Source organism: Centropristis striata, chromosome 11, assembly GCF_030273125.1.
Source record: "Centropristis striata isolate RG_2023a ecotype Rhode Island chromosome 11, C.striata_1.0, whole genome shotgun sequence".
NCBI classification, from domain to species: Eukaryota; Metazoa; Chordata; class Actinopteri; order Perciformes; family Serranidae; genus Centropristis; species Centropristis striata.
Window position 1 is genome coordinate 24,143,484 of NC_081527.1, and position 12,541 is coordinate 24,156,024.

A 12,541-nucleotide genomic window follows, 5' to 3' on the forward strand; every position below is an offset into this window, starting at 1 on the left:
AGAGGAGAGGACAGGAGAGGCTGTTTACACAGAGCAGAGAGGAGAGGACAGGAGAGGCTGTTTACACAGAGCAGAGAGGAGAGGACAGGAGAGGCTGTTTACACAGAGCTGAGAGGAGAATAGTCAAACCGCTATCATTAGCGGATATTATTAACTCACGTGGGGGATGAGATGGAGGAAGGCGTCGCCGCTCAGCGTGCCGACGGCCAGCGCCACCAAGAAGCTGAGGAGGAACTTGAAGAAAACTCTGTTCATGAGCGGGATGAGGACGACGCCGAGCAGTGACAGCAGACTGATGATGGTGATGGAGAGGAAGCCTCCGACCCACGCTGCAAAACACAAACCCCGACATATAACATACAATATAATTAGGGCCGGGACTTTAACGCGTTAATTAAGATTAATTAATTACACAAAAATTAACGCGTTAAAAATGTTTTAATCGCACTTATTTTTGCACCGCGGAACGTTTCTCACTGGATGAGTTTCAGGCGGACCGATTATACTGGAGCACCAACTAGCGTTGATGAGTTGAGACAACAACAAACCACAGTGAACATGAAGGAAGAAGCTGATGAGACGCTTTGGTTGGCCCCGTGGATGATGGGACATTTAGTTACTAAAAACCAACGGATGGAAATGATCAAAGACACAAAATAACAAAAAAAAAGTTAAAAAAAAAGACACAAAATTGCTAAAAAGACACAAAAAGACACAAAAAGGACACAAAATAACTAAAATAGACACAGCAGACACTACAAATTGACTTGAATTGACTAAAAAAAGACACAAAATGACCAAAAAAAGACACAAAATGACAAAAAAAAGACACAAAATGACAAAAAAGACACAAAATGACCAAAAAAGACACAAAATGACCAAAAAAGACACAAAATGACCAAAAAGACACAAAATGACCAAAAAAAAGATACAAAATGACTAAAATAAAGACATAAAATGACAAAAAAAGACACAAAATGACCAACAAAGACACAAAATGACCAAAAAAAAGACACAAAATGACTAAAAAAAGACAAAATGACAAAAAAAAAGACACAACAGACACTGATCGATAAGAGCATGGTTGTGTTGCTAGACAACAAGGAATTCACATATCACCGCAGCACATCCAGCCTCAAGTATCACCTCAATGCTAAACATATAGCAGCTAGCGGCTAGTGTGGTAGCTAGCGTGAATTGTGTTTTACTTCAAAAACCAAAGTATTCTAGTTTACAGAAGGTCTACCTACCTATAGGCTACCTGGATTTATGAAATGTACTATATTTATAAATATGCTATTGCTACACTTAATGGCAAAAATTGCATTGGTCTGTTGGACTTGAACAAAAATAAACAATATTTTTGTTGCTTAAGCTTATGTATTCAGTCATTATTCAATGGTATACTAAAAATCCATGTGAAAAAAATTACTTCTCACTCTTGTCAGGTCAAATATTTATATGCGATTAATTTCGATTCATTAATTACAAAGCCTCTAACTAATTAGATTAATTCGAGTCCCGGCCCTAAATATAATATTATACAAAGATGGAGATTATGTGAAACCTGACGTTTGCTTTTTTTGGTAACTGGTTTTACCTATTACGATGTTTTTGCCACTCTCTCCGCCGGAGTGCTCCCTGTGGCCGTGGTCCGAGTTGTTGTGTTCATGATGGTGACTGTGACCATGGTTATGTTCTAGAAAAGACAAAGAGATTAAATAAATCCAGTTTCATTGCACTAAAGTAATCCAGAAATACATTTGAGGTCCCTTTAACACAAATAGTAATTAATTAAAAAAAAAATGTATTAAAGTGGGCTCCTACAAAGGTTATTATAGTTAACGAAAACTAACGAAATAACGAAAACTAACGACATAACGAAAACTAGAATTGAAAAAACATTTTCGTTAACTGAAATAAAAATACAAACTAGAGTTTTTAAAAAAATGATAACTAACTGAAACTGTATTGTGTGGTTACAAAACTAACTAAAATTATAGTGAAAATGTCCTTAGTTTTCGTTTTTGTCAACTCTTTTCATTCATAATTCAGTGTTTCTATTTCAACATGCAACACATGGTAAATATGTTTACTGAGACTGGGATGTCTACACTCCAACCAAAATACAAAACACCCAGAACTGTAAGAGTTAATAACCTTATTGGAGCTGAGATGATAAACCAAAGGAAATAAAGGAAACATTTATTATGACCTCTTTGAATCTGGCACCCAACAAATAGCCCATTACAAAAAAACTAAAACTAACACTAAAACTAATAAAAACTAAACTAAAACTAAGCATTTTCAAAAAATAAAAACTAAACCAAAACTAGAAAACTCACTCTAAAAATTAACTAAAACTAACTGAATCCAAAACTATTTTAACCTTGGCTCCTACCTCTCTCCCCGTGCTCTGCAGCGCCGCTGTGCAGGATGCACGCTCCACCATCGATCTGGTTGAGGAGGGCGGGGCAGAGGAAGCTGAAGTCGGTGAGGGTCATGAACCCGCCCTGAGACATCCCGTGTAAGGACAGGATGGTGGACGCATTCAGACACTGGAGGGAAAACAACAAAAAAAATACATAAAAACAAAGCTAGCATGAAACTTTGTGGTTTTACACACAAACATGAACAGACCAAGGTTATTATAGTTAAGGAAAACTAACGAGATAACCAAAACTAGAATTGAAAAAACATTTTCATTAACTGAAATAAAAATAAAAACAAGTTTTTAAAAAAATGATTACTAACTGAAACTGTATTTTGTGGTTACAAAACTAACTAAAACTAACTAAAATTATAGTGAAAATGTCCTTCGTTTTCGTCTTTGTCAACTTTTTTCATCCGTAAACCTTTTTGGTTGATATGAAATCTATTTCATCTATCTGGTTTTATGATTTAATAAACTTATTGGGGCTGAGATGGATCAGACAAAGGAAATAAAGGAAACATTTATTGTGACTTTTTTAAATCTTGCACCCAACAAATACCCCATTACAAAAAAACTACAACTTACACTAAAACTAACAAAAACTAAACTAAAACTAAGCATTTTCCAAAAAATAAAAACTAATTAAAACTAGCAAACACACCCTAAAAAGCTAATTAAAACTAACTGAATTTGAAAACAAAAAAATCACAACGAATTTAAAACTAAAACTAATAAAATAAAATCCAAAACTATTATAACCTTGGAACAGACTCATTTTTTAAATCTTATTTACAAACTAAACAACTGTTTTTTTCTCTTCACCAATCATCATCGGCCCATTAAACACGATCGGTGGTCGTGTTTCCATTAAAGTCGAATCAAATTCTGATTTAGAAATGTGGAATTAAAGTAAATGTGAATTATTGACAAATTATTCTTTCTAAAGAAAACGGCTAAAAGAATAAACTATAAAGTGGGATTTTCAAAATAACCCATAAGAACCCATGGTGACACCTTTGTAACAACCACTTTAAATCTTCTGGAATCTAAGATTAAACCCATTTAACAATTCTAACCCATTAATAGTTTGTCCTGTATTGCATTTAACTTGTTCTGACCATATTCCCTGTCAGAATTTCGATATACACTACCGATCAAAAGTGTTAGAACACCCCAATTTTTCCAGTTTTTTATTGAAATTCAAGCAGTTCAAGTCAAATGAACAGCTTGAAAGGGTACAAAGGTAAGTGGTGAACTGCCAGAGGTAAATAAAAAAAGGTAAGCTTAACCAAAACTAAAAAATAATGTACATTTCAGAATTATATAAGTAGGCCTTTTTCAGGGAACAAGAAATGGGTTAACAACTTAACTCTATGGAGTCTTGGGCTATTTTGTCCATTTTTGAATTCTTTTCATGTCTTTGTAAGTCATTTTGTGTCTTTTTTTGGTCACTTTGTGTCTTTTTTTAGTCATTTTGTGTCTTTTTTTGGTCATTTTGTGTCTTTTGGTGTCTTTTTTTTGTCATTTTGTGTCTTTTTTTTGTCATTTTGTTTCTTTTTTTAGTCATTTTGTGTCTTTTTTTGTCATTTTGTGTCTTTTTTTGTCATTTTGTGTCTTTTTTTGTCCTTTTGTGTCTTTTTTTGGTCATTTTGTTTCTTTTTTTAGTCATTTTGTGTCTTTTTTGTCATTTTGTGTCTTTTTTTGGTCATTTGGTTTCTTTTTTTAGTCATTTTGTGTCTTTTGGTGTCTTTTTTTGCCATTTTGTGTCTTTTATAAGTCATTTTGTGTCTTTTGGTGTCTTTTTTTTGTCATTTTGTGTCTTTTTTTAGTCCTTTAGTCCAACATAAAATGTGATTTTGAATCTTTTTTTTACTTTCAAAACACTATCATGCTCAATCAAGAATTTTAAATGTTGCAAATGTGCATTAATTTCAGAGTACACTGAGACATTAAACTGCATCATTTTCAATTAAATTCTGGAAAAGTTGGTGTGTTCTAAAACTTTTGACCAGTAGTGTATATTATGGAGATGCAAACAAAAAGGCAAATGGTTGTTTTTATTTATTATTAATTTGTTACTTAAAAACAAATCTAAAAAATAATTTATTGCTAAACAGCATTATTAATGTCACAATTTTGATATATGTTTTGAAGATGCAGATAAAAAGTCAAATTTGTGTTTCTGTAAGCAGAAAATGTGTCTAGTTGATTTATTTTAAAATAAGAAATATTATGAACACAAATACCACAAACACCCAATGAAACTTTTATGTCACATCACAAATTTTGACATTTAGGGGTAGTATTTTTTTTAAAACATCATAAATGTGTTCTATGTGGTACACTTGGTCTGTGGTATATCCCCCATCATTTTCCTTTAACCCTTTGACGCACAACATGGGTCTAAAGTGACCCGACTGAGTATTTAATTTTCTATATCTTCGCAATAAATTAATTTCATCATTCAGTATTACAGGTTTTCCTCAATTTGTTTTTCATCATCATACATCCTAATTTTTTGTTTTTCATTTCTTACTTTTTGAATAAAAACCCTTTTTGTATCACTACGCTTCTAATGCACAACATGGGTCAAAAATGTCATTATGGGGGTATTGTGTGTATAATTTTAAGGAAAAATGAATTTAATCAATTTTGGAATCAGGCTGAAACATAAAAAATGTGGAAAAAGTGAAGCTCTGTTAATACCTTCAAGATACACTGTCTGTGTGACAAAATGATACATAAACACGTTAAATATATTAAATATATGAGTGTGGAAAGTAACTATTTGAAACAAATTACTATTATTATAGTATTAACCCATAAGAACCCAGACCCAGTTATCCTTATGTTTATAATATCTCTTATTTTAAAATTTAAAAAACTAGACACATTTTATGCTTACAGAAACACAAATTTGCCTTTTTCTTTGTATCTCCACAATATTTATCAAAATTGTGACATTAATAGTAACAAAGTAATAATAAATCAATAATAAATAAAAACAAATAACCATGTGCCTTTTTGTTTGCATCTCCATAACATATATCAAAATTGTGACTTTAATTTGTTCAGGAAACATGGTCAGAATTGTTAAATGGGTTTAAACTTAGCCTCGTAACAAAAAATATGCTTTTTGAAATTAGCTGCTTTTTCACTTTTCTGTTTCCAGACACATATTTTTGGTGAAGATCACTTCCTGTCACAGTGACATGACCACCACACCAGGGTGTTGCTTATACGTCACTTAGGGATTTAATGAGTTAATGTGAAACATAAAGCTGAATATGGGAGATTATAGAAGTGTTAAAGTGTTACACGGGTGTCACCGTGGGTTCTTATGGGTTAAGTAATTTAATTTCAATACAAATTTGGATAAATGAGTCATTTTTGACCCATGTTATACTTTAGAAGTGTTGTCCATATGTTGTGCATCAAAGGGTTAAGGGTATTTGGGTTGTTATGGGATAAAGTTTGTAAATAAGAATGTCAAACCTCCATGATGTCCACGCTGCCGTTGTGGGCGGGATCCTGATTAACGTGGTCGTCGTTGTGATCATGGTCGTGGTCATGATGAGTAGCGTGGTCGTGGTCGTGGTCCCCCCTGCTGACTGGCGGTGGCGGCGTCTGGCTCTCTGTGACCAGTCTGGCAGCAGACGCCCTGGTGGACTCCTCTGCCGCTGCAGGACCGGCTGCCTCCAGGCTTCGGTCTTGTCTCTTACGAGCCTCTTCTGGTTTCGCCGCCAGCTGGGCGCCGTACGCCACCGTGGTGCCCGCCTCCTGAGTCGCCGCCGCCGCCGCCACGGCAGTCTTCTTGTCGTGCAGGTCGTGGTGGCCGTCTTGATCTTTGTTCATCTTTGGGAACTTTCTCGGCTGTGAGGGCGTGGTGCGTTTCTGGTGATGCGAGTTGTTGTCGTCATGGTGATGATGATGATGATGATGATGATGGTGGTGATCGTCGTGGTGGTGGTGGTGGCCTGGTTGCTCGTGATGTTGCACCGTGATATTCCTGAAGCTATCCAGCCCCACATTCTCTAAGAGGCGCTTTAAACCAGCCAGAGAGATGGTGCCGTTTTCTCCATATCTGTCCAGTTACACAACATCACGGACAATAATCATCAATCATTCATTATCTGCTATTTCAGGGGTGTCAAACTCTGGCCTGCGGGCCAAATTTGGCCCGCAGTGTAATTTTATTTGGCCCGCGAGGCAATACTAAATTATTATCTTATTATTGTACTATAAAAGCTGACCCGCCGGTATTATACGGCGCATTTACCGCTAATACTACAAATCCCACAATGCCCTGCTGTTGTTTTGGCGCATCAATCAGGACAGGACCCAGAAACGCTCCTCTGTGACAGTCGTCATAGCAACCTCAAGCTAGAGCTGTCTCCCAGCTACCCCTTCCCAAAAATGGTGAAAAGAAAGGCAGAATTTATTAACGTGTTGAAAAAGTTTATTTTGATATTTAAATCAGAAGGATGCAAATAGAAAAGAGGCATACGATTTTTATTTATTTTTTATTTAATAAATTAATGACATTGATGTGTTTTTTATTTGAAATTTGATTTTGCATGTCTGCACTATTTAGTTATATATTGTATGTTTATAAGCATTGCTGGTTCCATATTTAATGTTAAAGCAAAACATGTTTGGCATATATTAAAAGGTTTATTTGTTCAATGTTGGCCGGCCATTTTATTCAAGTTTTACATTTTGGCCCATTGTGTATTTGAGTTTGACACCCCTGTGCTATTAGAACAATTCTAACTTTCACGCCAACTTCTCCTCCAATATTTATTACCAGCCATTTATGTTAAAAAAACACTTATATTTCACTGGCTAAACATTTATTCATGGCATTACCATTTAAAAAAAAAGACTTAATAGAGTTTTTGGGAGGAAATTGTTATTTTAACTAGGGCTGGGCGATATATCGATATATTTTTAAATGTGATATGGAATTAGACTATATCACATTTATCAATATAGTTAAAAAAAATTCTCTCTTTATATATAAATGCAGCCCTTACTAAGTCATATTGTCATATTTAGTTCTTTTGTAATGATAGTCATTCTTTTCTCATATAAATATATTTATTTCATAAAAAGATTGGCCTAATCTTTATCGTAGGCTATTTTTATTTAAGATATTTTTTAATTTAACTGTGCACTTTATGGAGCTTTAATTAAAAAAATGGTACTCCCTTTATAAAGTATTTTTGTTCAATTAAATAAACAGTTTCAATAAAACTACTTTTGCCCTCACTTCGTGATAAAAATATCGGAATATATATCGTACATCAATATTCTGCCTAAACATATCGGGATATGACTTTTGGTCCATATCGCCCAGCCCTAATTTTAACTGTCAAAAACTTAAACCTATTACTTTAATTTTTTTTTTTATTAAATTTTTTTTTTTAATTAAAAAACACTTTTGGGGTTTATATTTTCCTCATTAGAGAGGGGGAAATATAAACATTTTTTACATCATTGTATTATAATATTGTGCAACTTTATTGGATTTAAAGCTACAACACACATTTTTTAAATACAATTTTATCATTTTAATAATAAAACAATAATATATATATATATATATATATATAAATAATTTAAATTTACATTTTTATTTACAATAAACTGTTTAAATTGTCAGAAAAGTTAAAAAAAACTAAAACCTATTACTTTAATTTTTTTTTATTAAAAAGTTTTTTTTAATTAAAAAACATTTTTGAGGTTCATATTTTCCTCATTAGAGAGGGGGAAATATAAACATTTTTTACATCATTGTATTATGATATTGTGCAACTTTATTGGATTTAAAGCTACAACACACATTTTTTAAATTAAATTTTATCATTTTAATAATAAAACAATAATATTTATATATATATATATATATATATATATATATATATATATATATAGATATCGCCCAGCCCTAATTTTAACTGTGAAAAACTAAAACCTATTACCTAACCTATTTTACTATTTTTTTTTTTATTAAAAAAAATTATTAATAAAAAAAAAAATTAAAGTAATAGGTTTTAGTTTTTCACAGTTAAAACTAGGGCTGGGCGATATGGACCAAAAGTCATATCCCGATATATATAATTTAAATTATATATATATATATATATATATATAAAATTTAAATTTAAATTTTTATTTACCATGAACTGTTTAAATTGTCAGAAAAGTAAAAAAAAAACAAAAACCTGCAACCCAGATTTAAAATAGAAAATTGGAACACTGTCAATAAAAACAGAATACATCAATTTCTATCTAATTTATAGAATGAGCATCAACAGTGACAAGCTCACCTGTTGAACAGAGCCTCCAGGTGTTGCTTCTGGCTCTGCTCGGCTTTTTGCGCGTCGACCACGGCGGACAGTAAATGCACCACGCCGCTGCTCTCTGTGGTGGACGGGCTGCAGTCCGGGCGGGCCGACCCGTCGCCGCCAGACCGACTGACGGCGAGGAGCAACATCAGCATCAGCGCCAACATCGTCTCTGCCGGGAAACAGGTGAGGAGAACTGTTAAACTACTACTTTCAATTATTCAGCAACTAATTCTATATGTACACTACTGGTCAAAAGTTTTAGAACACACCAACTTTTCCAGAATTTAATTGAAAATGATGCAGTTTAATGTCTCAGTGTACTCTGAAATTAATGCACATTTGCAACATTTAAAATTCTTTATTGAGCATGAAAGTAAAAAAAAGATTCAAAATCACATTTTATGTTGGACTAAAGGACTAAAAAAAAGACACAAAATGACCAAAAAAGACACCAAAAGACACAAAATGACTTAAAAAAGACACAAAATGACCAAAAAAAAGACACAAAATGACAAAAAAAAGACACAAAATGACTAAAAAAAAGACACAAAATGACTAAAAAAAAGACACAAAATGACAAAAAAAAGACACCAAAAGACACAAAATGACCAAAAAAAGACACAAAATGACTAAAAAAAGACACAAAGTGACCAAAAAAAGACACAAAATGACTTACAAAGACATGAAAAGAATTCAAAAATGGACAAAATAGCCCAAGACTCCATAGAGTTAAGTTGTTAACCCATTTCTTGTTCCCTGAAAAAGGCCTACTTGTATAATTCTGAAATGTACATTATTTTTCAGTTTTGGTTAAGCTTACCTTTTTTTATTTACCTCTGGCAGTTCACCACTTACCTTTGTACCCTTTCAAGCTGTTCATTTGACTTGAACTGCTTGAATTTCAATGAAAAACTGGAAAAATTGGGGTGTTCTAAAACTTTTGACCAGTAGTGTATTTCGAAATTCTGACAGGGAATATGGTCAGAACAAGTTAAATGCAATACAGGACAAACTATTAATGGGTTAGAATTGTTAAATGGGTTTAATCTTAGATTCCAGAAGATTTAAAGTGGTTGTTACAAAGGTGTCACCATGGGTTCTTATGGGTTATTTTGAAAATCCCACTTTATAGTTTATTCTTTTAGCCGTTTTCTTTAGAAAACTTTTTTCTTTTAACTTTCTGTTTCATATTACTGAAAACTAAATAATTATCGGTGGGTTTTGGAGTCTTGGTTGAACAAAAAGAGACTCGAAGATTCAAAGATTCAACTTGACAGAATGTAAATAATAAATCCAAAAAGTAATTGGTAAATTAATCAGTAAAGAAAATGTACTTTATTTGCAGCCTTAGAAATGTTGTTTCTGCATTTTCTATGTTGACATTGAGATAATTTAACCCATTTGTCTGTTAACAGCAGCAGGCTGAATCTACTGAATGTTTTTAAAAATAATAATAATAATAATAATTTTGGAAGGAAATTGTTTTTTTTACTCTGAAAACTAAAACCTGTTTATTGAAACACTATTTTTTTTTGCCTTATTAGAGGTGAGGAAAAAAGATATAATTAAGGAAAATAATACTTTTTTTTTTTTTTTTTTTTTACAAAAATCCTCATTTCACAAAAATCATTGTTTTGTGCAACTTTATTGGATTTTACAGGACAAGACAATTATATTTTATTTACACTTAGTTTATTGTTACATTCAAAGCATGTATCAAAACTAAAATTAGATAATTTGTCCATGGAGTTTGGTTCATGCTGCTTTTAACTGGCCGTTATCAGGGCTATGACTGGATATATGTTTCTACTGCGGATTCAACTGATAAATAATCGGAGAGAATCCATGGATCATATAAAAATAACACCACAAACAAGCTCCAAAAAAAAAACACTGTTAGTTTTGATGAATCATGTCATAGTCATATTTGAGTTGAGTAACAATGTTTCCTGAAGCCGCAAAGACTTTGTCATGTTGTTTGTTTTGTCTAACGATCCAAAGCCCAGAGAAGGAAAGCAACAAATCCTCAGAACTCAGACAAGGCAATATTTTGCGTGAAAAAAATGACTTTTCATAATCAATTAATCTCCAGAATAAATAGAAACTTGTGGACTCAGACTGTGAGGCGGGAAGTGAAATATGATATTGTTTTCTTCTACACCGTCCTGAGAAAAATAATCATAACTAGAATTCTGAAAGGGCCACTGGGGGGCTACTGCCGGTGTGTGTGTGTGTGTGTGTGTGTGTGTGTATTGTTAAAATAATTGATTATTTTCTATATTGGTAAATGATTTTATGCTTTATTTCTCTGTTCTCTGTTCCGACGCAGGTCACTATCAAAGGTCAAACCTTGACTGTAATAAATATCTCTATGCATTTATATTAAGTCAGACAATATGATTTGATTGATTGTGTTTGTGTGTTAATATTGATGTAGAAAACTATGATTACTTTAATTACATATATTCCATTTGCTTAAACTGATTAAGATTCTATAACTCACAAAGAATGACATCCAGATATATTGATGCAGAGTTTTTGCTGTGTGTGTATGTGTGTCTGGAGAGGAGGGCCACCGAAGGCCAAGTGAAAGTCCCGTGTGAAAATGTCTGTAAGTCATAACAAGGAAAAATGTTTGTGCTAACAAGTTTGTTAGCAGGCCAAAAGGCCTTGTCCTGGGTAGCAGGGATTGTTTTGCCCAGGTGGCCTGATGTGTGACGGTATGAAAGAAGACTGGCGAATCAGCGATCATGAAGGCGGGACTTCCTGGAAGAAATCAACCAGCATGTTTTGTAAACAATTGTAAGGTTATTTTAATGGGTTCCAGGGAGGGAGACGGGGTTCAGACTTCACGAACTGAAAACACGTCTGTTTGTATTCAGGGACATGAGTTAAGGTTGAACCCAGAGATCTCTGTAAAGTGCACATTTTTTGACGTATTGTAATAAAACTTTTGTTAAACTGAGAAACTTGGACGTTCTCCAGCTCTTCATTTCCCCATCAAAGAATGCGCAGAAAAATGGTGAGGTTTTTTCTGTTGGTGACAGATTTTTTCTGTCGGTGACAGATTATCAATTTTCAAGGTTTCCTCATGCAATTTTTCTAACAAATGGTGACCCCGACGTGATGGGGAATGGAAGCTGGAGGACGTGAGTATTAAAATTAATTTTTTATATATGCTTGATCTGAAATTTAACCTGTAATTCTCTTTGGAAATAGATAACAGCCTGAATTATTGCTGATACCACTGACATCCAGACTTTGTTGACAACAGCAGGGTACCCTAAAAAAGGAAGGTGAGCACAAACCTTTTTAATAAAATCTGTGCAAATTGGCCTAATTGCAAAATTGAGTTGTTGTCAATAGAAAACAGATGTCATAGTTAGAAATACAATACGTCAAGAAGATTTATTGACTTATAAAAAATAATAAAAATAATAAAAAAATAAATAAAACAAATAATAAAAACATTTTATTTTAATTAAAAATTAAAATAGAATAAAATAAAAATAGAAGAAAGAGGGGGCATACGACTGTCCAGCTCGAAGACAGGGGATAACGGTCCCGCTGTAAGGCCTTTTTGATGTAAAGGGGGACCGGGGTGTCTCGCCGAAAACAGGGATCCGCGGTTGGAGTCCGCTGTATAAACTGCAGAAAAGGTGGATTACGTGATTTTAATCCAGCCTGAAGACAGAGAATACGGTTCTCTGTGTTGATTTTAAAGGGGGATTTTCTTTTTAGAAAATCCGGCCAA

At 33.4% G+C, this 12,541-nt stretch overlaps 1 protein-coding gene across 1 annotated transcript in view; it reads right to left on the bottom strand.

Moving 5' to 3' along the window:
* Positions 1-12,541, bottom strand: part of slc39a6 (solute carrier family 39 member 6) — a 40,229-nt gene that overhangs the window by 16,775 nt on the left and 10,913 nt on the right. The window contains exons 2-6 of the mRNA XM_059344214.1: positions 8,767-8,956; positions 5,930-6,518; positions 2,402-2,558; positions 1,601-1,699; positions 160-329 (exon numbers count right to left, since the gene is read on the bottom strand). Of these exons, the coding sequence (XP_059200197.1) occupies positions 160-329; positions 1,601-1,699; positions 2,402-2,558; positions 5,930-6,518; positions 8,767-8,951 (1,200 nt within the window). The 5' untranslated portion in view covers positions 8,952-8,956. The remainder of the gene's footprint in view (positions 1-159; positions 330-1,600; positions 1,700-2,401; positions 2,559-5,929; positions 6,519-8,766; positions 8,957-12,541) is intronic.